Source organism: Amblyraja radiata, chromosome 37 (genome assembly GCF_010909765.2).
Source record: "Amblyraja radiata isolate CabotCenter1 chromosome 37, sAmbRad1.1.pri, whole genome shotgun sequence".
NCBI lineage: Eukaryota > Metazoa > Chordata > Chondrichthyes > Rajiformes > Rajidae > Amblyraja > Amblyraja radiata.
The window spans coordinates 2,147,334-2,172,533 of NC_045992.1; the positions used below are offsets into that span (position 1 = coordinate 2,147,334).

General features: G+C 47.1%; 1 protein-coding gene across 5 annotated transcripts in view; it reads right to left on the reverse strand.

Moving 5' to 3' along the window:
- Window positions 1-24,316, reverse strand: part of anxa11 (annexin A11) — a 48,973-nt gene extending 24,657 nt beyond the window's left edge. For 4 of the 5 annotated variants that reach the window (XM_033012917.1, XM_033012916.1, XM_033012915.1 and 1 more), the window contains exons 1-5: window positions 24,123-24,316; window positions 6,409-6,534; window positions 4,251-4,336; window positions 1,899-2,312; window positions 151-168 (exon numbers count right to left, since the gene is read on the reverse strand). In XM_033012917.1, the coding sequence (XP_032868808.1) occupies window positions 151-168; window positions 1,899-2,312; window positions 4,251-4,336; window positions 6,409-6,523 (633 nt within the window). In that variant the 5' untranslated portion in view covers window positions 6,524-6,534; window positions 24,123-24,316. The remainder of the gene's footprint in view (window positions 1-150; window positions 169-1,898; window positions 2,313-4,250; window positions 4,337-6,408; window positions 6,535-24,122) is intronic. The other variant, XM_033012918.1, reaches the window with a different exon arrangement.
- Window positions 24,317-25,200: the final 884 nt, after the last annotated feature.

Below are 25,200 nucleotides of genomic sequence, written 5' to 3' on the forward strand. Positions count from 1 at the left end.
TACACATTCACACGGCAGCTCTGTCGAGAAGAGCAACCTTCCACATAGAGTATTGGAAGATCCACATGCTCACTCAGCCTACTGAGATGCAGCACAGCAGAGCATGCAGTTATTGGGAGAATCAACTCACAGACACATCCAGAAACTTACCTCAAATTCTGAATAAACCTGGGGTAAAACACCAAGGAATAATTTTAACAGAATATTAATAGTAACAGAGGACATAGGTTTAAGGTGGAGGGGGGAAAGGTTTAATAGGAACCCGAGGGGTAACTTTTCCATACAAAGGGTGGTGGGTGTATGGAATACGCTGGCAGAGGAGGTAGTTGAGGCTGGGACTATCACAAAGTTGAAGAAATATTTAGACGGATAGGACAGGTTCAGAGGGATATGGGTCAAACGCAGGCAGGTGGGACTAGTATACAGTATATGGAAGTTGTTGGTCAGTGTTGGCAAGTTGGGCCGAAGGTCCTGTTTCCATCCTGTACGAGTCTCATGATAATATGATTAATGTGTGAAAAACCACTTTCTTAAATCCCCATAAATATCAGTGAGTTTGATGAACATCAGTCTTACTCCTTCAAATCCTCAGAGCTCACTCATCTACCCCTACCTTAAACAAGAGGGTTGCCAACTGTCCCATATTAGCTGGGACATCCCGTATATTGGGCTAAATTGGTTTGTCCCGTATGGGACCACCCTTGCCCGGTATTTGACTGCTACTACTCGGGGTGAGGGGACTGTCGGGTCAGAGCCCCGACATAATGCAGCCCCCCCCCCTTCCCATGCTCTCAGCACCTCTACTCCAGGGATTCCCTGGTAGTTTGAGACTTATTAATTATTATCGAGTATTATTTTAAACCAAGCGAAGATGGTAAACCATTCTTTCCTAGGAAGACCCACAAAGGTATGCAACAAGGAGCAAACCACCCATTTAGGAAATCACCACACACACTGGGTGAGGCCAAAGAGATGATCGTGGACAGGGGTTAATATGTAAGGCACATTACATGTACCCAATGCTTGAATTTGGACATGCGCAGTTTTACCAACAGAAACCCAAGGACAACCCAAGGCTTTAGTGAAGTCAGAGGGTGGTGAATCTGTGGAATTCTTTGCCACAGACAGCTGTGGAGGCCAAGTCAGTGGATATTTTTAAGGTAGAGATAGATTCTTGATTAGCATGGGTGTCAGAGGTTCTGGGGAGAAGGCAGGAGAATGGGGTTAGGAGGGAGGGATAGATTGAAGGGCAGTGTAGACTTGATGGGCCGAATGGCCTAATTCTACTCCGATCACTTATGACCTTATTGCTCAATACTGACCCAAATATGGTCCCAACTTGTACAGGGGTTAATATGTGAGGTACATTACATGTGCCCTTCCTTCCTACTGCCACCCAGTACTTAGACCCTCTTGTCCCCCCCCCGCCCCCCATCCATCACTACAAAATGTCTTTGTTACTTGAATTTCTCCTGGTCTTAAACAAGTAAATGTAATGGATGGGATTTATATAGCGCCTTTCTAATACTCAAGGCGCTTTACATCGCATTATTCATTCACTCCTCAGTCACACTCGGGGGTGGTAAGCTACTTCTGTAGCCACAGCTGCCCTGGGGCAGACTGACGGAAGCGTGGCTGCCAATCTGCGCCTACGGCCCCTCCGACCACCACCAATCACTCACACACATTCACACACAGGCAAAGGTGGGTGAAGTGTCTTGCCCAAGGACACAACTACAGTATGCACTCCGAGCGGGATTCGAACCGGCTACCTTCAGGTTGCCAGACGAACACTTAGCCCATTGTGCCATCTGTCGTCACAACTGTAACAACTTGAGACATTAATAAGTAACATTGCGCGGACTATATTAGGAGCGTGCAGGGTGTGTGTTCCTTACCTTCACTGGAGCTACTGATGGGGTGACAGTGGAGCTGGGAGTGGCAGAATATCCTTGGGATGGGTTGGACTGGTAACCAGGAGTGGATCCTGATGGGTAGCCCGGAGCAGGGCCAGAGGGGTAACCCGCGGCAGGGCCCGACCCAAAACCCGGAGCTGGACCCGACGGATAACCCGGAGCTGGGCCAGACGGATATCCCGGAGCTGGGCCAGACGGATATCCAGGGGTGGGGCCCGATTGGAATCCAGGGGCGGAACCGGGATATCCAGGATTGTAGGGTGGTGCTCCGGGCTGACTGGGCTGGCCCGGGTACATTCCGTAGGGGGGTGTTGGCTGTTGATTTGGTGGGGCCCCATAACCCATGTTGGGTTGACCTGGACCAAAGCCACCAATGGTGTTCGATATGCTTTGAGCCTGCAACAGAAACAGAAGGCAACACCACAGGGTTAAGATTCTAGAATCAAGAGAGTTTATTGTCATGTGTTCCAGATGGGACAATGAAATTCTTGTTTTGCTTCAGCACAACAGAACATAGTAGGCATTGACTACAAAACAGATTAGTGTGTCCATATACCATTATATACATATATACACACATGAATAAATAAACTGATAAAGTGCAAATAACAGATAATGGGCTATTAATGTTCAGAGTTTTGTCCGAGCCAGGTTTAATAGCCTGACCGGGGTGGGACAAGTCTTTGATTATGTTGGCTGCTTTTTCGAGGCATTGTGAAGTGTCGAAGAGTCAATGGTGGGAAGTGTGATCTGTGTCTGATGGGCTGGGCTGCGCTTTCAACTCTGAACCATTCTTGCGGTCTTGGGTAGAGAAGTTCCCAAACCAAGATGTGGTGCAATCCCACAGTATGCTTTCTATGGTGTAACCGTAAAGGGTTGTGAGAGGATCGGAGCCAAGTCAAATTTCCTCATTTTCTAAGGAAGTTGCTCTCACTTCAATCTGGTTGTTCCTCAACACATCGTGAGTAATATTCACACCAAGGAACTTGATGCTTGCAAAACGCGCAAGAAGGAACTGCGGATGCTGCTTTACACCGAACATAGACACAAAATGCTGGAGAAACTCATCACACTTCCTGAGGTCGATGATCAGCTCCTTGGTCTTGCTGGCATGGATGGGGTTGTTGTCAGGGGGACCTTGCTGCCCAACTAACACCACCCTCAACAACACCCTCGCACATTCAAACCCCACAGCCGAGCACAAATTCACATGCTCCTGAAACGTTGCCTATTTCCTTCGCTCCATAGATGCTGCTGCACCCGCTGAGTTTCTCCAGCATTTTTGTCTACCTGCCTCCCCTTAATGCCTGACTTATTTTTCGTGTTACTCTCTGGCTCACCTGTAAAGGGAACATGAGAGGTGACATAAAAGCTGACTCTAAGGCGTCGAGGGACTGGACACCTTACACCATGACAAGATGCTTCAAAAGAGAAGAGAAAACACACAGAAATACTGAACAAAGGGTGCCTAATCTGCAGGGAGATTCTAACAGTAAACAAATGGTCCTTGGCATAAAAGCGTTATAAGTAGCTATCTATCACAGCAACTGTAGAAGTAGATTGTAACAATCCGTTCAAATACCACCGAGATAGTTTGACTTCTCGATTCCCACAGGACATAGGAAGAGGCATTTATTTTTCAAACCATGCTGAACCACAGAGCAAACTGAATCAGCTTACAGTGGCAATGATTATAACACAATTACTAATGGGGCTGTCCCACTTTACGAGCTAATTCAAGAGCTCTCCCGAGTTTTTTATAAAAAAACCTCATAGAAGCACGTAGAATGTACGTAGCGGGTACGTTGGAGCTCGGGACGTCTCTTAACGCTAACGGCAGGTACTCGGGAAATGCGGTAAGCTTGGGAAGACTCGTGAAGATTTTTCAACATGTTGAAAAATGCCCACGAGAGCCCCGAGTACCGACGAGCGGCTATTAACGTAATTCTCCGAGTTCGAATCAGTGGAAATTTGGGAGAACTCTTGAATTAACTCGTACAGTGTGACAGCCCCCAAACAATGTGAAGCAAGGAACTGCAGATGCCGGTTTACACCGAAGATAGACACAAAATGCTGGAGTAACTCAGCGGGACAGGCAGCATCTCTGGAGAGAAGGAATGGGCGACGTTTCGGGTCGAGACCCTTCTCTTTAGACGTGTCAGACTCTTTCTCGAGTCTGAGGAGGGGTCCTAACCCAAAACGTCACCTATTCCTTTTCTCCAGAGGTGCTGCCTGACCCGCTGAGGTACTCCAGCATTGTGTGTCCACGGTTAACAATGACCCTGGGTCTGTGCCACAGTGCCACTCAGAATAAGTTTATAAAAGTGCACTCACCATTCCTTCCATATAGGAGGGGTTTAGATTTGGTAAGTTATTGATTAATTCCAACCCGATTAGGGGACCACCCCATGGGTTACCACCTGAAATCACACAAGAAGCAAGGAGATGAGCAGATGAGGAGACATTCATTTAGTCAGTGGGTGGTGAATCTGTGGAACTCTTTGCCACAGAAGGCTGTGGAGGCCAAGTCAGTGGATATTTCTAAGGCAGAGATAGATAGATTCTTGATTAGTAAGGGTGTCAGAGGTTATGGGGAGAAGGCAGGAGAATAGGGTTAGGAGGGAGAGATAGATCAGTCATGATTGAATGGCGGAGTAGACTTGATGGGCCGAATGGCCTAATTCTACTCTTATTCCTCATGACATTATGACCTTAAGAAGCAAGTGGTGTTTCGGTCCCAGGACCTTCTGGTCACAAATGTAGCCAAGGTCACAAACAAGTACTCAAACTGCGGACAAGATGATCTCTGGAACCAGGGACATGACGTGGGTTGAATGAATGAAGCTAGCTGGTTACTGTATCCATAGTTTCTATCAAAGATGAACCATTTCTGTTTCAACTAATTTCCCCAGAGGTTGGCCGAGCCTTGGCCAAATCCAAGATCCCAGTCTGTAGAAAGTTCCGGACTGTATCTAGGATGAGACAGTACCATGGAAACATTGCACCCAACGAGTCTTCCGTCCAGTCCCTCTCCCAGATGCTGCTTGTCAGCACAGACTCGATGGGCCAAAGGGTCTGTTTCCACACTGTATCTCCAAAACAAACTATGATGGTGCCGGCAGAGATTAGTTTAAACTGGGCATCATGTTCGGCATGGATATTGTGGGCTGAAGGGCCTGGCGCTGTGTTGTTCTATGTTTTTCACAGGGGATCTATCCTACCGCACAAACTCGGATTGCTATCCACAGCGTGGCTTGATGGGGGTTCAGGGTAAGAGACACTTGGCCATTCAATCTGGACACCAATGTAACGCCCCCAGTGTATCGCACGATGTATAAAATTCCATGTCCAAGAATGGAGTTGAGTTTCGGGGTGGGGCGTCCCATTACTGCACATGACTGTAAACAAATTCCTGCACCAGGGACGGGCCTCAAACCAAACGCACTCGCTTCAAGAAAGTATCTCACTCTCAAAGGACTAATCGACAGACAGAAATAACTGGGTACACTGCACTGCGGTGACATGGAGTTGCTCCTGCACTCTCCAATTCAAATCATCAAAGGCAAACCTCGGACTGAGTGGTGAAAGATTTGGGTTTTTAACGCTGAACTGCACTTTAGGAAATTATGTTCGAGAAAACACTGAAGTCAGGGAAAACTCGAGAGCTGCAGTTCTAATGAACGAGGGCGTAATTAATGCAGAGCGATGACCATGGTCTCAGACTGGCTGGAGTCCAGCGATTCCCGCTGGGGGGTAGGGAAGGTGGGGCTTGGTGGCTATTTCGGAGTAATCTATTCTTATGTTCATTGTGTTGGTGGGATAGGCGGGCGTGCGGATTGGGTGCACGCCCTCGCATTTAGAAGAATGGACTGTACACAATTCTCACAGGGGTCGGCAAGACAAAGGGTGGCACGGTGGTGCAGCGGTAGAGTTGCTGCCTCACAGCTCCAGAGACCCCGGTTCGATCCTGACTACGGGTGCCGTCTGTACGGAGTTTGTACGTTCTCCCCGTGACCTGCGTGGGTTTCCTCCAGGTGCTCCGGTTTCCTCCCACATTCCAAAGACGTGCAGGTTAATTGACTTAGGTAAAAATTTAAAATTGTCCCCAGAATGTGTACGGGGATCACTGATTGGCACGGACTCTGAACTAAACTAATCCTACGCCAGGGATATCCAATAATCTAGGGACCACAGGGTCAAACTAATGGGTCAGCTATTTACCTGCTTACCAAGTCCGTGCCGACCAAAGATCACCCCGTACACTATTATATAAACTAGGGACAATTTACAATTTTACTGAAGCCGGAGAAAACCTACATGGTCACAGAGAGAACGCACAAACTCCATACACACAGCACCCGTAGTCAGGATCGAACCCGGGTCTCTGGCGCTGTGAGGCAGCAACTCTACCGCCATCTCAGAAAGGAAGTCCTGTCAGTCGTGTCAGCCCTGCCTGGGTCCTCTCGGGAGACGGTGCGGTATTGAACCTTACCTTGTGCTGGCGGGAACATTCCTGGGACCTGCGGGTACCCCCCCTGTGCGGGTGGGTAACCCCCAGGAGCGGGCGGGTAGCCCCCTGGAGCCTGCGGGTATCCTGGGTAGCTCATCCTCTGTAAACCTGCAGAGGAAAGAAAATGGGTATCTATGAACTTTACAGAGAGATACAGTGTGGAAACAGTCCATTCGGCCCATCACATCCATTCTGAACAATGGGAGCCCATCCAGTTTTAATCCCATCTGCAAGCACTTGGCCCTTGCCACTGTATGACAAGGTGATTGAAGTGGTCATCTAGACATTTCTTAAATACCATAACCTCTGACACCTGTACTAATCAAGAACCTATCTATCTCTGCTGTAAAAATATCCATGGACTTGGCCTCCACAGCCTTCGGTGGCAAAGAATTCCACAGATTCACACAGCAGGAAACCGAAAGGCCGAGGGAAAACCCATGCGGTCACGGGGAGAGCGTGCAAACTCCGTACAGACAGCACCCATAGTCAGGATTGAACCCGAGTCTCTAGCGCTGGGAGTCTGCACCACCGTGCCGTTATTGGGCTCTGGTTAGATATTCAAAGTATAGAGGACACGCTATCGTTAATAAAATTCCACGTCACTTCCTTGGACTACAGCCTGCTATTGACATGAGATGGAAACTTGGGAAAACTCTAGATTTTCCTACTGAGCAGGGAAAGTGAGGGGTCGGAAAAATCTTTATTAAAGCCCACTCACCTGGACAACAGGCTTCTTTGTGCAAAGAACACTTCCACAGGGTGAAAGCACATTAGCCAAAGTACACACGGACTGTGACAGCACTAGTATTTGTTTACAATGATGTAAAGATGAACTAATGTTTATATACTTGGCACATACTGGTATATACACACACACACACAAACGCTCACACACAAACACTTACACGCTCACACAAACACACTCAGACACAAACACTTACACGCTCACACACACACTCACACTCAAACACTCACACACAAACACACACATACACACGCACACAAACACACACATACACACGCACACATACAAACACTCACACACAAACACTCAGACACACTCACGCGCACACACAAACACTCACAAACACTCACGCTCAGACACACACTGGCACAAACACTCACACACAAACACTCAGACACACACACACACACAAACAAACTCACACAAACATGATCACACACACAAACACAAACACACACACACTAACACTTACACACTCACTCACCCACACACACACACACACACACACACACACACACACATCAAACTTGTCAAAAGCAAATAACAGCTTTGACGGACTTGGTGAGGTCAAGGGTTTAACAGTGGGAGGGCTGGGATGGCAGGAGGCAGATCAAGTAAAGAGGGCCACATTATCATTATATTTTGGAGCACAATAACTGGACGCAGTGTCAAGTCTCCGCACCTCCCGAGGTTAACATTGGACCTGTACCTGTGTCTGTTTCTCTTGTAATTAATAATGGACTAAACTTTACACTTGAAGACCTTATCCATCTAAGCAACGAGAGCTAACAACCGTTTTGGAGTCAATCAGAACAAAATGAGTTTTTAACATCAACTAGCAACATGTGTCGGTCTTCACAGAAGCTGCCTGACCCTCTGGGTATTTCTAACATTTTCTGTTTTTTAATTAAGTCGGCACAGTGGTGCAGCTGGTAGAGCTGGTACCTCACAGCGCCAGAGACCCGGGTTTGATCCTGACTACGGGTGCTGTCTCTATGGAGTTTTGTACGTTCTCCCTGTGACCGCGTGGGTTTCCTCCGGGTGCTCCGGTTTCCTTCCACATTCCAAAGGCGTGCAGGTTTGAAACATAGAAAATGTGAAACATAGAAAATAGGTGCAGGGGGAGGCCATTCAGCCCTTCGAGCCAGCACCGCTTTTGAAGGTAAATTACCCCTAGTGTGTAGGAAGTGGATCAGAAAGTGGAACTATTATGAACAGGTGATAGATGTTTAGCACATCTCAGTTTTAAAATGACCAGCCACTTGTAACTATGTCCATTATCCAAGTTTCCCCCATTGGTGAATACATCCCAACATCCAGCTCGGAAACTCCTCTTAAATTCTAATATATTTGAATAAAATCATCCTCATTCCTCTAAACTTCACAGACTTCCGGCCCAAACTATTTAATCTCTGTTGGGTCGGATAATCTATCCATCCCAGATAGACACAAGATGCTGGGGTAACTCAGCCAGACAGGCAGCATCTCAGGTGAGAAGGTTTTGGGTCGAGTCCCTTCTTCAGGCTGTTCTGGTCCCGGGAATTGTTCTGGTGAATCTCCCAAGAACTTTCTCCGATGTTACTCCAACTTTTTTTTTCGGGTAAGGGAACTATAGTTTAGTTAATTATTACTGTCACATGTACCAAGGTACGGTGACAAGCTTTTTGTTGCAGGCTATCCAGTCAGTGAAAAGTTTAACATGATTACAATCAAGCCGTCCAGATACAGGATAAAAGGAATAACGTTTAACACAAGGTAAAGGCTAGAGTCTGAAGAAGGGTCTCGACCCGAAACGTCACCCATTCCTTCTCTCCAGAGATGCTGCCTGTCCCGCTGAGAATTTTACTCCAGCTTTTTGTGTGCATCTTCGGTTTAAACCAGCATCTGCAGTTCCTTCTTACACGTATACTGAGGAGGATTGGTTGAGGTTCGGTCCCGACATGCCAGTTAGCAGACTCTGCCAGATGCAACCTGTTGCCATAGCTACCAACAGAAAGGTCAGGAATATAAAGAATGCAAATTAAATGGGAGTTCCACATTCCGTTAACTGTTTAATGACCGGGTAAAGTCACTAATGGCTTTAGCAGAATCGACTGTAAGTAACTACTGTAGTTAGTGCAATGTCCAGGGACGTTTCATTTCATCCCGGTCTTTGCTAACTATCAAATCACATTGTAAAGAGCGTGTCGGAAGGAACTGCAGATAGACACAAAATGCAGGGATAACTCAGTGGGACAGGCAGCATCTCTGGAGAGACTGAAGGGTCTTAACCTGAAACGTCACCCATTCCAGCTCTCCAGAGATGCTGAAGAAACTGTGCAGGTCAAGCAGCATCTGTGGAGACAATGAGATGGTCGGTGTTTCGGGTCAAGAACCTGCAACACTGAAATGATTCCCTCCAAAAATAAGGAGTGGAAGCAAGTGTGAAAACGCACACCTCCAGATTCAGGGACAGTTTCTTCCCAGCTGTTATCAGGCAGCTGAATCATCCTACCACAACCAGAGAGCAACGGTGAATGCGATCTCGATAACAATCAGCACGGGAGCACCTCAAGGCTGCGTGCTCAGCCCCCTGCTGTACTCACTCTATACTCATGGCTGCGTAGCCAACCACAGTACAAACTCCATCATCAAGTTCGCTGACGACACCACTGTTGTGGGACGTATCACTGATGGGGATGAGTCAGAGTATAGAAGAGAGATCGAGTAACTGTCCATATGGTGCCAGCGCAATAACCTGGCCCTCAACACCAGCAAAACCAAGGAACTGATTGTGGACTTTGGAAGGAGTAGGAGGGGGACCCACAGCCCCATTTATATCAACGGGTCGATGGTTGAAAGGGTCAAGAGCTTCAAATTCCTGGGCGTGCACATCTCTGAAGATCTTTCCTGGTCCGAGAACACTAATGCAATTATCAAGAAAGCTCATCAGCGCCTCTACTTCCTGAGAAGATTACGGAGAGTCGGTTTGTCAAGGAAGACTCTCTCTAACTTCTACAGGTGCACAGTAGAGAGCATGCTGACCGGTTGCATCGTGGCTTGGTTCGGCAATTTGAGCGCCCTGGAGAGGAAAAGACTACAAAAAGTAGTAAACACTGCCCAGTCCATCATCGGCTCTGACCTTCCTTCCATCGAGGGGATTTATCGCAGTCGCTGCCTCAAAAAGGCTGGCAGTATCATCAAAGACCCACACCATCCTGGCCACACACTCATCTCCCTGCTACCTTCAGGTAGAAGGTACAGGAGCCCGAAGACTGCAACAACCAGGTTCAGGAATAGCTACTTCCCCACAGCCATCAGGCTATTAAACCTGGCTCGGACAAAACTCTGATTATTAATAACCCATTTTCTGTTATTTGCACTTTATCAGTTTATTTATTCATGTGTGTATATATTTATATTATGGTATATGGACACACTGATCTGTTTTGTAGTAAATGCCTACTATGTTCTGTGTGCTTAAGCAAAGCAAGAATTTCATTGTCCTACACAGGGACACATGACAATAAACTCACTTGAACTTGAATTACTCTCTACCTCATTGGTGACCTTCGGACGTTCCTTGATCGGACTTTGCTGGCTTTACCTTGCACTGAACGTTATTCCCTTTCCAATGTATCTATACACTGTAAACGGATAGATTGTATTCATGTATTGTCTTTCTGCTGACTGGTTAGCACGCATCATCAGCGGTCATTTGAAACAAGTATGGCTGTCCTCTCCTCTCCATAGGGTGGTCTACTTATGGGTCTGTAGAGGCTGATCCGCGATCCACACACCTTGGTGCAATGTGGGCAGTGGAGACTGGCGGTGGTCGGCAGTCGTTGAGCCCCCTTCTCTCTCTCTCCTTACGGTGCTATCGCTTTGTCTCTGTGACACGGCGTTGTTCCGTTTCGTGACGTGCAGCTCCTTCCCGCACGGATTTCCTCCAGGAGTGCCTGTCCAGTGCAAAATGCTCCCAGCTGCTCGATGTGATGTGGAATTTCTTCAGACTGTTCTTGATGTTGTCCTTGAAGCGTTTCTTTGGCCCACGGGAGGCTCGCTTGACCTTCCTTCAATTGAGAGTAGCGCGCAACAAAAGCTTTTGACTGTACCTCGGTAGACGTGACGATAAACTAAACTGAACTGAAGCAAAGATACACACCAAAAGCCGGAGTAACTTCTATCTTCGGTTTAAACCAGCATCTGCAGTTCCTTCCTACACATTTGAGCTGAAGCAAGTCATTTTTGAGCCAAAACACAGCCCAAGACGAGTAGCTCCATGTAGCACCAAAGTAACCAGCTAGACTGGTTCCGACATGCTTACTGATTGACTCACCGGCTATTTCTGCTGAATCTACACCAAGCAAAGAACTGCAGACGCTGGTTTCTATACCAAAGATTGACACAAAGTGCTGGAGTAACCTAGCGGGTCAGACAGCATCTCTGGAGGAAAAGGATGGGTGACGTATAGGGTCGGAACCCTTCTTCGGACTGAAAGTGGGGGTGAAGAGCTAAAGGGGAGAAAACGGTAGAGTTGTGCCTCATTGCACCGGAGACCCAGGTTCGATCCTGACGACGGGTGCTGTCAGTACGGAGTTTGCACGTTCTCCCCATGAGCTTTCCTCGGGCGCTCTGGTTTCCTCCCACACTCAAAAACTGTGCTATTGTGTGTGGGTTAATTGGCTTCGGTAAGAATTGTAAATTGTCCCTTGTGTGTAGGATAGTGCTAGTGTGCGGGGATCGCTGGCCGGCGCGATCTCGATGGGCCGAAGGGCCTGTTTCCGTGCTGTATCTCACAAGTAAAGTAAATCAGTAAATAAGCTTCAGGCAGAGATAGATAGATTCTTGATCAGTGCGGGTCTCAGGAGTTATGGGGAGAAGGCAGGAGAATGGGGTTAGGAGGGAGAGATAGATCAGCCGTGATTGAATGGCAGAGTACATGTGATGGGCCGAATGGCCTAATTCTGCTCCTATCGCTTAGGGATGATCAGGGCCAGCAACAAATCACCTCTGACAGGGAGGTGCCAAAGTAGGCCCATAGCTGGCATGGGAAGGAGATCGATCCGGAGAGCACTGGGAATCACAGAGGGAGGGGGAACAGTGATAGAGAAGGTCTCCCAGAACTCCCAGAGAGAGGAGGAACTTTGCGTGGTAAACAGAATGGATCACGTGTCTGGATCGCCAGGATTTAGTTTAAGCGCCCTCGTTAATCATTAATCCCCGACTTTCCATGGGTGAGTTTGAACAGGTCCTGAACTAAGCCTCACAGTCCAAGCAAAACCATTCACTACAAATCCACTACAGTTTTACTGCCTCATTAACTGCTAGGAATTCATTTTGGATCCACAGTATTGAGCAAGGAGCCCCAGGAATGGCTTCTCTGGGATCCTGTTTCACCCTCACAAAGGCACACATAGTTTTAAAAAGATTTCTATGCCACCAGTCACAACTTCAGAATGTCCAGAGAGTCATTGAAAGGCAAAGAGATATTGCTAAATTATGTAGGGACTACCCTTGCTTTCCCTCTCTCTTCCCATTCCGCCCCCTTCCCAGTTCCCCGACTACATTTTATCTCTGTGTGCTTTGTTGGTGCCTTCTCCCAGCTAACAATGATCCATTCTACACTTTTCCATGATCTCCATCCCCTTTGCCTTGTTTTCATACCCTACACTTCCTTATCTATGTATCTCCCTCTCCCCTGACTTCAGTCTGAAGAAGGATCTCGACCCAAATCGTCACCCATTCCTTCTATCAAGAGATGCTGCCTGTCCCGCTGAGTTACTCCAGCATTTGGTGTCTATCTTCGATGTGAACCAGTTCCCCCCTACACAGTTACAAGGACTGGCAGGCTTTCTCTGAAAGGAGACAGGGTTGGAGAATAGTTTAGCGACATGGTAATACATGTAGAAGTTGCAACTGGTATTGACACAGATAACTCATTATACTCCTGGCTTGTTGCCAAAATAACAGAGGTGTATAAATATGCACACATCCTACAGTCCAATTCATGAAGGGGGTTTCTTTGAATAAAGGCACGATGCTGACAGTAAGGCACAGACCGACATCGCTTGAGCCCAAAATAACACAAGTATCAGGTGACAGTGGCTGTTGACAAAACACAGGGACTTTGCACGGGCAGGCTAATGTTTGTTTGTCTATCTTTAAACTATTTATCCTCAGCTGATGGCACGATGGCGCAGCGGTAGAGTTGCTGCCTCACAGTGCCAGGGTCACGGGTTCGATCCTGACTACGGGTGCTGTCTGTGCGGAGTTTGTATACTCACCCCGTGACTGTGTGCGTTTTCCCCGTGTGCTCTGGCTTCCTGGTTCCCCCCCACCCCCCTCCCCAATCTTCGAACATCCCCAATCCTTTCCACTTCTCACACAACTTGCATCTTGTATGTATTTTGCGTTTTATAACTGCTACCAGACCAATCTCCCCCTGGGATAAATAAAGTTCTATCATATTGTATCGTATAACGTGCTTTGAAAACAGAAAGGCAGGGGAAGGGGACATCTTTTTCTTCCTGAACCCACAAACAGAAACACACAGACCACTTCCATATGAAGATTTCCCCTGAACACAGCTGCAATATACACAGTCTACCATTGGCCCTTCACTGTCATCCTGCTTAGTTTTACTGTTCATATCCCCTCGTCCACAGCCAACAATGAACCATTGTGGGCTCCACCGTTTCCACAAACAACAATGGACCGTTGTGGGCTCCACCTTTTCCACAACCAACCATGGACCATTGGACGGCTCCACCTTTTCCACAGCCAACAATGGACCATTGTGGGCTCCACCTTTTCCACAGCCAACAATGGACCATTGTGGGCTCCACCTTTTCCACAGCCAACAATGGACCATTGTGGGCTCCACCTTTTCCACAGCCAACAATGAACCATTGTGGGCTCCACCTTTTCCACAGCCAATAATGAACCACTGTGGGCTCCACCTTTTCCACAGCCAAAAATGAACCATTGTGGGCTCCACTTTTTCCACTGCCAACAATGAACCATTGTGGGCTCCACCTTTTCCACAGCAACAATGGACCATTGTGGGCTCCACCTTTCCTTGATCATTGGTGCTGGCTTTGATTTGTTCTTTGCATGGCATTAAAAAACTGATACCGGCCTTTCTTAAATACTCCTGTCTGCAATGTTTTAAGCTTCCCATTGTGAAAGCTGCCCTGTACAATTTGGGACAGGGATCAATGAAAATATGGCACTTTGGCATTGCGACGTGATGCCTGGTACTGGGCAATCTGATCTCCACTGACCTAGATTGAGAGATAAACAAACCCCTTTCCCACTGTACGAGGTCATTCAAGAGTTCTCCAGAGTTTTCCCCTGATTCGAACTCGGAGAATATCCGTAGCGGGTCGGTAGGAGTTCGTGGATGTTTCGTAGCGGCTCGTACGAGTAAAAAGTAACCATATTTTTCATCACGAGTATTTGTTTACTCGTGGACATTTTTTACAGGGATAAAAAAACGTTACGAGTTTACCGGATGCCCCGACTACCTACCGTTAGCATTACGAGCCGCTACGGGACATCCACGAACTCCTACGGACCCGCTACGGACATTCTCCGATGTTCGAATCGGGGGAAAACTCAGGAGATCTCGTGAATTTCCTCGTACAGTGGGACAGGGGCTTGGTGTACGGCACAAACCCAAATACCTTCCACACAGCCAACAAACTCAAGGTGATAACTAAGAATCGCAAATACTGGTTCCTACCAAAGACAGACATGAAATGCTGGAGTAACTCAGTAGGTCAGGCAGCATCTCTGGAGAAAACAGTGAGTAAAAACGCTCAGCGTCTCCACGTGTACAACAACAGGCCAACGTCGCGAGTACAATCGCAACTGTGAATGTGACACTGTTTGGGTGGAACACTTGCGATATCAGGAGCTGTGGATAACTCCAGCAATGGAAGGTTATTTGACCGATCTTGTCCCCGATGACAAACACCTTCAGTTCCATGCTCATATCTCCATTCACCACGTGACATAGGTTGGAAAATTGCTCAGCTTTTTCTGGCAGAGGGTTCATTTCCTGGTCTGTTTCAGGGAAACATAACTAAACCAAACATCTGACGAACACTGTGTTCAAACCAGTCTGAAGAAGGGTTTCGGCCCGAAACGTCGCCTATTTCCTTCGCTCCATAGATGCTGCTGCACCCGCTGAGTTTCCCCAGCAATTTTGTGTACCATCTGACGAACACTGCCTGACTAACTCAATCTGCACAGAACATCTACAGAATGAACCAACTGCTAACACAGCTTTGGAAACAACACACTAGCAAAATCCCAAACTGGAGCGTACTCTACAGTGCCTTCCAGCGCTGGAGACCCGAGTTCGATCCTTCGAGTTCGAGAGTTTGCACGTTCTCCCCGTGACCGGGTGGGTTTTCTCCGGGTGCTCCGGTTTCCTCCCACATCCCAAAGACGTTTCCAGGTTAATTGACTTGGGTTTAAGAAGGAACTGCAGATGCTGGAAAATCGAAGGTAAACAAAAGTGCTGGAGAAACTCAGCGGGTGCAGCAGCATCTATGGAGCGAAGGAAATAGGCGACGTTTCGGGCCGAAACTCTTGAAGGAAATAGGCAACGTTTCGGGCCGAAACCCTTGAAGGAAATAGGCAACGTTTCGGGCCGAAACCCGGAAGGGTTTCGTCCCGAAACGTTGCCTATTTCCTTCGCTCCATAGATGCTGCTGCACTAGCTGAGTTTCTCCAGCATTTTTGTCTACCTGCCTCCCCTTAATGCCTGATTTATTTTTTGTGTTACTCTCTGGCTCACCTGAAAATGTTGTCTCTGGTGTGTAGGATAGAACTAGTGTATCGTTGGTCAGGGCGGACTCGGTGGGCCGATGGGCCTGTTTTTCAGGTTGTATCTCTAAACTAAAAACTAGACTAAACCACAAACTGGATCTCGAGTTAAGGGATAAATTAACAACGGAGGGCAAACGAGAAGCAAGAGATGATCTTAAAGCACAGAGGACATCAGAGAGATCATGGGTGATTTGAGGCTTGGTTCCAACTAAGAAAGGGAGAAGACAGACACAAAAAGTTGGAGTAACTCAGCGGGACGGGCAGCGTCTCTGGAGAGAAGGAACGGGTGACGTTTCAGGGCGAGACAACTTCTTCTGCTGAGTTACTCCAGCTTTTGGTGTTTATCTCCGGCTTAAACCAGCATCCCGTCCAACACAAGGGAGAGGAGCTGAAGAAATGTTGACTCTTGGCAGAGCTTACAAAACAAAGATAGATTCTCACGTTACAATTCAAACAAAAACATGAATTCCACTATGATTAAAGACTGAAAGTCACACAGTGTAGATAGCTTGATGTTTTTCCCAGCGAGAAATGGCAAACTCTAAAGGGCCGGGCTTAAGGTGGCTGTGGGAAAGTTTAGTAATGTGCGAGGCAGGTTGTTCTTTTGATACACAGACGCAGACACAGACACACATAGAGAGAGACACACATACATAGACAGAGAGAGACACACACAGACACAGACATACATAGAGAGACACAGTCACAGACACACATAGAGAGAGAGGCACACAGACAGACAGAGAGAGAGACACACACACAGACACACATAGAGAGAGACACACATACATAGACAGAGAGAGACACACACACACAGACACACATAGAGAGAGACACACAGACATAGACAGAGAGAGACACAGACATAGACAGAGAGAGAGACACACATAGAGAGAGAGAGAGACAGACACAGACGCAGGTAGGAGCCTAGAACACACTGTTAGGGGAGGTGATACAAGCAGATAAATAGCAGCAGCATTTACAAGGCATTTATATATACATATAAACAGGCAGGGAAGGGAGGAAAATAGATCAGGAGGAGGCAGGTAGGACTCGTGTGAACTTGCAGGGACATCAGAGTCTGCAGAGTGTGGGACTCAGCCCAATCTATCACGGGCACAGTTCTCCCCACCATCAAAAGCATCTACACCAGGCTCTGCTTCAAGAAGAGAGCGCCTATCATCAAGGAGCCCCAGCATCCGGGCACAAAATGCTGGAGTAACTCAGCAGGACAGGCAGCATCTCTGGTGACGTTTCGGGTCGAGGATCCTTCTTCAGTAGATGCTGCCTGACCCGCTGAGTCACTCCAGCACTTTCTGGGTTTTTTTTCTGGATTTTCGATCATGGTTTCTGGATGGATGGGATCCGGGAAGAGAATAGATAAGGTCAAAGTAAGCCTCTTGACCCCTTCAACCCCACCCCACCCGTCCAGAAGATCATGTCTGATCTTTTAGCCCACTCCCCTCCCCCTGCCTATATCGTAATTTAATTTTACTTCCTCCCTGAGCATTTCCCAGTTCTGACGAAAGAGAGAAGTAGATGATGCATGTCCTGCTGAGTTACTCAAGCATTTTGTGTCAATCATCAGTGAAAATGATCAGTCAGATCTAGGAGGAAGTTTTGCCATTAATTACACATTTGGCTCGACGGACATTCTCGTCAAAACAATGGTGAAGTGTCAGAGAGAAGAGGGCTTAAAGTGAAACGGACAACTTGTTTTATAGAAACATAGAAACATAGAAAATAGGTGCAGGAGTAGGCCATTCGGCCCTTCGAGCCTGCACTGCCATTCGATATGATCATGGCTGATCATCCAACTCAGTATCCCATCCTTGCCTTCTCTCCATACCCCCTGATCCCTTTAGCCACAAGGGCCACATCTAACTCCCTCTTAAATATAGCCAATGAACTGGCCCCAACTACCTTCTGTGGCAGAGAATTCCACAGATTCACCACTCTCTGTGTGAAAAATGATTTTCTCATCTTGGTCCTAAAAGACTTCCCTCTTATCCTTAAACTGTGACCCCTAGTTCTGGACTTCCCCAACATCGGGAATAATCTTCCTGCAATCTAGCCTGTCCAACCCCTCAAGAATTTTGTAAGTTTCTATAAGATCCCTCCTCAATCTTCTAAATTCTAGCGAGTACAAGCCGAGTCTATCCAGTCTTTCTTCATATGAAAGTCCTGCCATCCCAGGAATCAGTCTGGTGAACCTTCTCTGTACTCCCTCTATGGCAAGAATGTCTTTCCTCAGATTAGGTGACACAGAGGGTGGTGGGTGCCTGAAACACATTGCCAGGGATGGTGGTGGAGGCAGAAACTATGTGTGGTGTTCAAGAGGCTTTTAGATCGGCACATGGATATGCAGAGAATGGAGACACATGGATCATGTGAAGCCAGATAAGTGGTGGTGTTGGCATCTTAATCGTCACAGATAGTGCGGCTGATATCCTGTCGGGTATTCAGTGCCATTTCATGCACAACCCAACTCCACATTCATCCACATGTGAAAATTACCACTCAATTCTAATGCTATTGGTTGGGAGATAAATACTGGATAGGACATTGTGGAGAACTCCGTGTAAATTCACGCTTGAATTTCCCGAGCTTTGTGGTATTAATACTTTCCCTGAAGGGTATTAATACTAGCCGCAAAGAGTATTAATACTAGCCCCACAGAGCATTAATATAGCCGGGAAGGGCATCAATACGAGCTGGGAATGGTATTAATATTAGCCCAAAAGGGTATTAATGCTCGCCAGGAAAGGTACTAAACTAACCAGAAGGGTATTAATACTAATGGGAAGGTTATTAATACTCGCTGGGAACTTTATTAACACTAGCTGAAAAGCTATTAATACAATGTAGTCAGCTGCAACTGGATATATTACACCCCAAAACCTCCAAATGGGTTGTCCAGTCAAATGGTCTATTCTCAATGCTTTTTTTTTAAACTATCTAATAATCTAAAGATTATAACCTTCAAAATAGATATTTCTCCTGACATTTCTAGTGCCCTGGATTTCTCGTTTTTAAGTAAGTAAGTTTATTGGCCAAGTATTCACATACAAGGAATTTGCCTTGGTGCTCCGCCCACAAGTAACAACATGACATACAGTGACAGTTACGAATGACTCCGAAAACACTAAACATTAATAATAATAAAACATTAATGATAAAACACCATTGATCAAGCATGTGAACCAACAAAATACCAGATCAAAGGGAGGCTACAGATTTTTGGCTGTTGAGTAGAGCAACTACTCGGGGATAAAAACTGTTTTTATGTCTGGCTGTGGCCGCTTTGACAGTCCGGAGTCGCCTTCCAGAGGGAAGTGATTCATAGAGTTCAAAGAAAATGTCCGGGCATCGCAGATTTCGGGAGTTCAGGAGACCCTGGGGCCACAACTGCAAAGGTAGTCACTACACATGGACAATGGATGGTCAAGTCACTACATTACTGGCTTAGGGAGATCACCTACCCTGTGGCCAAGCCACAAGAAGCCCCCGGTTTCCAGGAGCTCCCCCCCCCCCCCCCCAACGACTCCCACCTTCTGCACATTGCTCAACACCTCTCTGCAAAGCTTTGCCCTCAGGAGAGGTGGATTCAGCTGTGGAGTCTATGTACAAGTACAATCTACAGGCCTGGACAGAGTGGATGTGGAGAGGATGTTCCCACAGGTGCAGGGGTCGGTAACCTACGGTCCACGGGCCAGGTCTGACCCATAACCCGAAATCATCCGGCCCACGGGCCTATTTTTTTTCCAATTTGTTTTCACGACCTGGGAACTGCAGCCAGTCCAGGGGACGAGGGGTGACCTGGGAACAGCAGCTCGTCCCGGGGCACGCAGGCTACCTGGGCGCTACAGCCAGTCCCGGGGTACTCAGGTGACCTGGGCGCTACAACCAGTCCCGGGGCAGGCAGGCGAGGGACTTGGGGACCGCAGAAAACGAATTGAAAAACACGTGAAAATTAATGCGAAAAACACCAAGTGCCGCCATCCGCTCACACACACATGGGTCCAGGCCCCTATGCAGAACAAGGTTGACGACTCCTGCACTAGTGGGAGTGTGTAGGACCAGAGCTCAGACTAAAAGGAAGGCAGACAAAAATGCTGGAGAAACTCAGCGGGTGAGGCAGCATCTATGGAGCGAAGGAATGGGTGATGTTTCGGGTCGAGACCCTTCTTCAGAAAAAGGACGTTTTTTTTAGAAAAGAGAAATTTCTTTAGTCAGAGGGTGGTGAATCTGTGGAATTAATTGCCAGAGAAGGTTGTGGAGGCCAAGTCAGTGGATATTTTCAAGGCAGAGATAGATAGAGTCTTGATTAGTACGGGTGTCAGGGGTTATGGGGAGAAGGCAGGAGAATGGGGTTGAGAGGGAGAGAAAGATCAGCCACGATTGAATGATGGAATAGACTTGAAGGGACGAATGGCCTAATTCTGCTCCTAGAACGGATGAACTGTGAAAGAGCCACCACCTTTGACACATCTAGTCGTCACATTTATTTATATAGCACATTTAAAAAACAACTCTCGTTGGCCATTTATTATAAGAATAGTATAAACAAACAAACTACATACATATATACATATAGCCCTCGCTCAGTGGACGTCAGGAAAGGCTAGGGAGTACAGGCAAGTTTTTAGACCTAAAGGAGTCGATGGAGGGGGCTTCACGTGAAAGCGTTCGGTGAAGTGCAAGCTAGAAATAAACTCAAAGCCCGTTCCATTTAACATTATTTCCATGTCTTTTAAAAATAGCATTATTGGCAAAACTCCCAGTAACATCACCGGAATAGGTCACATGAAAGCTAATATTTGCATATGATATTAGCTTCCTCATAGATTTCCATGGACTGAGCATCCGAAGATCAACGCTAATGCGATTGAACAAACATAGAAACATTTAAAATAGGTGCAGGAGTAGGACATTCAGCCCTTCGAGCCAGCACCGCCATTCAATATGATCATGGCTGATCATCTAAAATCAGTACCCCGTTCCTGCTTTCTCCCCATATCCCTTGATTCCATTAGCCCTAAGAGCTAAATCTAACTCTCTCTTGAAAACATCCAGTGAATCGGCCTCCACTGCCTTCTGTGGCAGAGAATTCCACAGATTCACAACTCTCTGGGTGAAAATGTTTTTCCTCATCTCAGTCCTAAATGGCCTCCCCCTTATTCTTAAACTGTGACCCCTGGTTCTGATCCCCCCTAACATCAGGAACATTTTCCCTGCATCTAGCCTGGCCAGTCCTTTAAGAATTTAATATGTAGATGTGGAATCTACATAACTTGTTTTTTTGTGCAGTCATTTGAATCACTTGAATATCAAAGACCCAGAGGCATTCACCTCCAAGGTGGCAAGGCCAGTCTCTCTTGACTCCTACATAAGCAGTCATTCTTCACAAGATTTTAAATTTACTGATGGAAGATTCAGCATGATAAACAGGCCTTCGGATCAACGAGTCCACGTTGACCATCGATCACCCGTCCACACTAGTTCTATGTTATCATAGAAACATAGAAATTAGGTGCAGGAGTAGGCCATTCGGCCCTTCGAGCCTGCACCACCATTCAATATGATCATGGCTGATCATCCAACTCAGTATCCCATACCTGCCTTCTCTCCATACCCCCTGATCCCTTTAGCCTCAAGGGCCACATCTAACTCCCTCTTAAATATAGCCAATGAACTGGCCTCAACTACCTTCTGTGGCAGAGAATTCCAGAGATTCACCACTCTCTGTGTGAAAAATGTTTTCCTCATCTCGGTCCTAAAAGATTTCCCCCTTATCCTTAAACTGTGACCCCTTGTTCTGGACTTCCCCAACATCGGGAACAATCTTTCTGCATCTAGCCTGTCCAACCCCTTAAGAATTTTGTAAGTTTCTATAAGACCCCCCCCTCAATCTTCTAAATTCTAGCGAGTACAAGCCGAGTCTATCCAGTCTTTCTTCATATGAAAGTCCTGACATCCCAGGAATCCCACTTTCTTGTCCACTCCCTACACACTAGGGACAATTTACAGAGGGGCAATTAACCTACAAATCTGCACGTCTTTGGGATGTGGGAGGAAATCGGAGTACCCAGAGAAAGCCCGAAAAAAATCATGATCAGAGGACGTGCAAACTCCACACAGACAGCACCCAAGGTCAGGATCGAACGGGGTCTCATGGTGCTGTGAAGCAGCGGCACTACCAGCTGCGCCATCGTGCCGCACAATATTTCTTAAAGCACGTTATTTGGTAATGTTAGGCGTTCCTCTGTATGGAAACCTGAGATGTTGAAAATGGCGGCTATTTTCCAACATTATAACAATAGTCAATACTTTAAACCTGCTTCATTTGTTACGAGGAACTTTACAAAAGACAGGGCGGCACAATGTCATAGCAGTTAAGTTGCTGCATCACAGCGCCAGAGACCCGGGTTCGATCCTGACCTCCGGTACTGCCTGAGCGGTGTTTGCACGTTCTCCCCATGACCGTGTGGGTTTTTCCAGGTGCTCTGGTTTCCTCCCACACTCCAAAAACGTGCAGGTTTTTATCGGAATTGGCTTCAGTAAGAAATTGTAAATTAACTCCAGTGTGCAGAATAGTGCTAGTGCACTCGGTGATAGAAGGTTGGCACGGACTTGATGGGCCGAAGGGCCTGGTTCCATGCTGTATCTCTAAACTAAATCTAAACTTAAGCATTGCTCTGTATAGAAATCTTTCAATGTTGGAAAATAGTTGCTATTTCCCAACATTGCAACAATAATCCAACTTTAAAACTGTTTTGTGTGAGAAAGAACTGCAGATGCTGGATAAAATCGAAGGAACACACAACATGCTGGAGTAACTCAGCGGGTGAGGCAGCATCTATGGGGAGAAGGGATGAATGGGTGACGTTTCTGGTCACTTTAGACCACTTCAGACTGATTTAAAACTACTCTGGTTGGTATGAGGAACTTTAGAAGGGATTCAGTGACTTTAACTGGGTCTGGCGTTCCAGGGCAACAAACGAGCTGTTGTAGTTCAATGTATTTTTTCAAGCTATTATGCAAACAAAAAAAATCATAGGCTGAGAGGAAAATATGATTGCAAGGAGCAGGAACTCTCTCAGAGTGGGTTCAGATCAACTCTGGGCGTGTCGCTACAGAGACTGGACTACACACACACACACACACACAGTCTAATACATGTAATTAACAGGAACTCACAAAGTTAATTATATTTCACGAGGTCTGAAACTTGCTACTAGCTCTCCACGAAAATAAAAAACTTCAACGAGGTGCCCAAGACACAGCCTGGTCACGGAGTCATACCGCCCAGAACTAGGCCCTTCGGCCCAACTCGTCCATTCAAGCTACTCCGCAGAAACAAGGAACTGCAGATGCTGGTTTACATAACAGGACACAGAGTGCTGGAGTAACTCGAAGGTGGACAAAAATGTTGGAGAAACTCAGCGGGTGCAGCAGCATCTATGGAGCGAAGGAAATAGACAACGTTTCGGGCCGAAACCCTAAGGGTTTCGGCCCGAAACGTTGCCTATTTCCTTAAGGGTTTGGTCCCGAAACGTTGCCTATTTCCTTATGGGTTTCGTCCCGAAACGTTGCCTATTTCCTTAAGGGTTTCGTCCTGAAACGTTGCATATTTCCTTAAGGGTTTGGTCCCGAAACGTTGACTATTTCCTTATGGGGTTCGTCCCGAAACGTTGCCTATTTCCTTAAGGGTTTCGTCCCGAAACGTCGCCTATTTCCTTAAGGGTTTCGTCCCGAAACGTTGCCTATTTCCTTCGCTCCATAGATGCTGCTGCACCCGCTGAGTTTCTCCAGCATTTTTGTCTACCATCGATTTTCCAGCATCTGCGGTTCCTTCTTAAACAACGTGCTGGAGTAACTCAGCAGGTCAGGGGCAGAGCCGATTCCTTCTGTCCTGAGATGCTGCCTGGCCCGGTTGAGTTACTCCAGCATTTTGTGTCTGTCTTCGATTTAAAACCCAGCATCTGCAGTTGCGACATATTTTCTCCGCTGCTACAACTGCTCACGGGAAATGGGGAAGGGCGGTGGGGCGGGAATCAGTCCAAGCTGGAAGCAAAAGGCGAATTTAAGGGTAGCGGACTTTAAACTGCGAGTCACCCCGACCTACCTGCTCACTGAATGTCCTCACCGTCCCGAGTCTTGCCCTTGTTCCTCTCTCTTCTTTCTCTCTCTTCCTTGATCTATCTCTCTCTCTCTCTATTTCTTCCTCTCTCTTCCTCCTTTCCTCCTTCGCCAGATAGAGGGAGGCGTGTGTCGACACGGATGACCACTAGCTCAGCCCGACACACCTCTTCGCAACGTCAAGGCAGCGAGGAAGCGGAAATCCGCAATTATCTTTTTTTTTTTAAATACGAACTTGTTTGTTTGTTACCATTCTCTTCCGTGTAAAAGTGCAGAGCAAAGATATATTTGGTGCAGAGTGAAGTTAAAAATCATTTGGAAGTTGACTGACGGTGGAGAGAATGTAGCGAATAAAGTCAACCGCCCACTCCTAACTTAGAAACATAGAAACATAGAAAATAGGTCCACCCTACTATAGTTACCCAACCAGATGCAACTAAATTTAAAGTAGCTCTTTCTTCCCAATAACCCTTTCTGGCTTAAGTCCTCCCTCCACCACCTGAATTGAATTGAATTGAATTGAATTGAATCCTTTATTTGTCATTCAGACCTTTCGGTCTGAACGAAATGCTGTTGCCTGCAGCCATACATGTAATAATAACAAAACACAATAAACACAAATTAACAACCACCACAGTGAGTTCACCAAACACCTCCTCACTGTGATGGAGGCAAAAGTCTTAGAGTTACTGTCTCTTCCCTCCTCTTCTCCCTCTGCGCCGAGGCGATACCCCACCGGGCGATGGTAAGTCAGTCCGCGGTTCAAGCTCCGCGGCCCGGGGGATGGTCGAAGCTGCCCGCAGCTATTGCAACGGGTGCTCCGGAAAACAGGCACCAGCCTGTGACCTGCGAGCTCCCGACATTGTCCTCCATTGGCCCGCGGCCGAGCCCCGGATCCAGGTTGCCGCCGCCTCAGCCGCCGTAGCACCGTCTCCGCCCCGCACCGGGCCGCCCACCTCCAGTTTAAATTCCATTTGGAATATTTTGGAGGACCAAGAAACCAAGAACCAAGGAGTAGGCCATTCGGCCCTTCGAGCCTGCACCATCTGCCATTCAATATGATC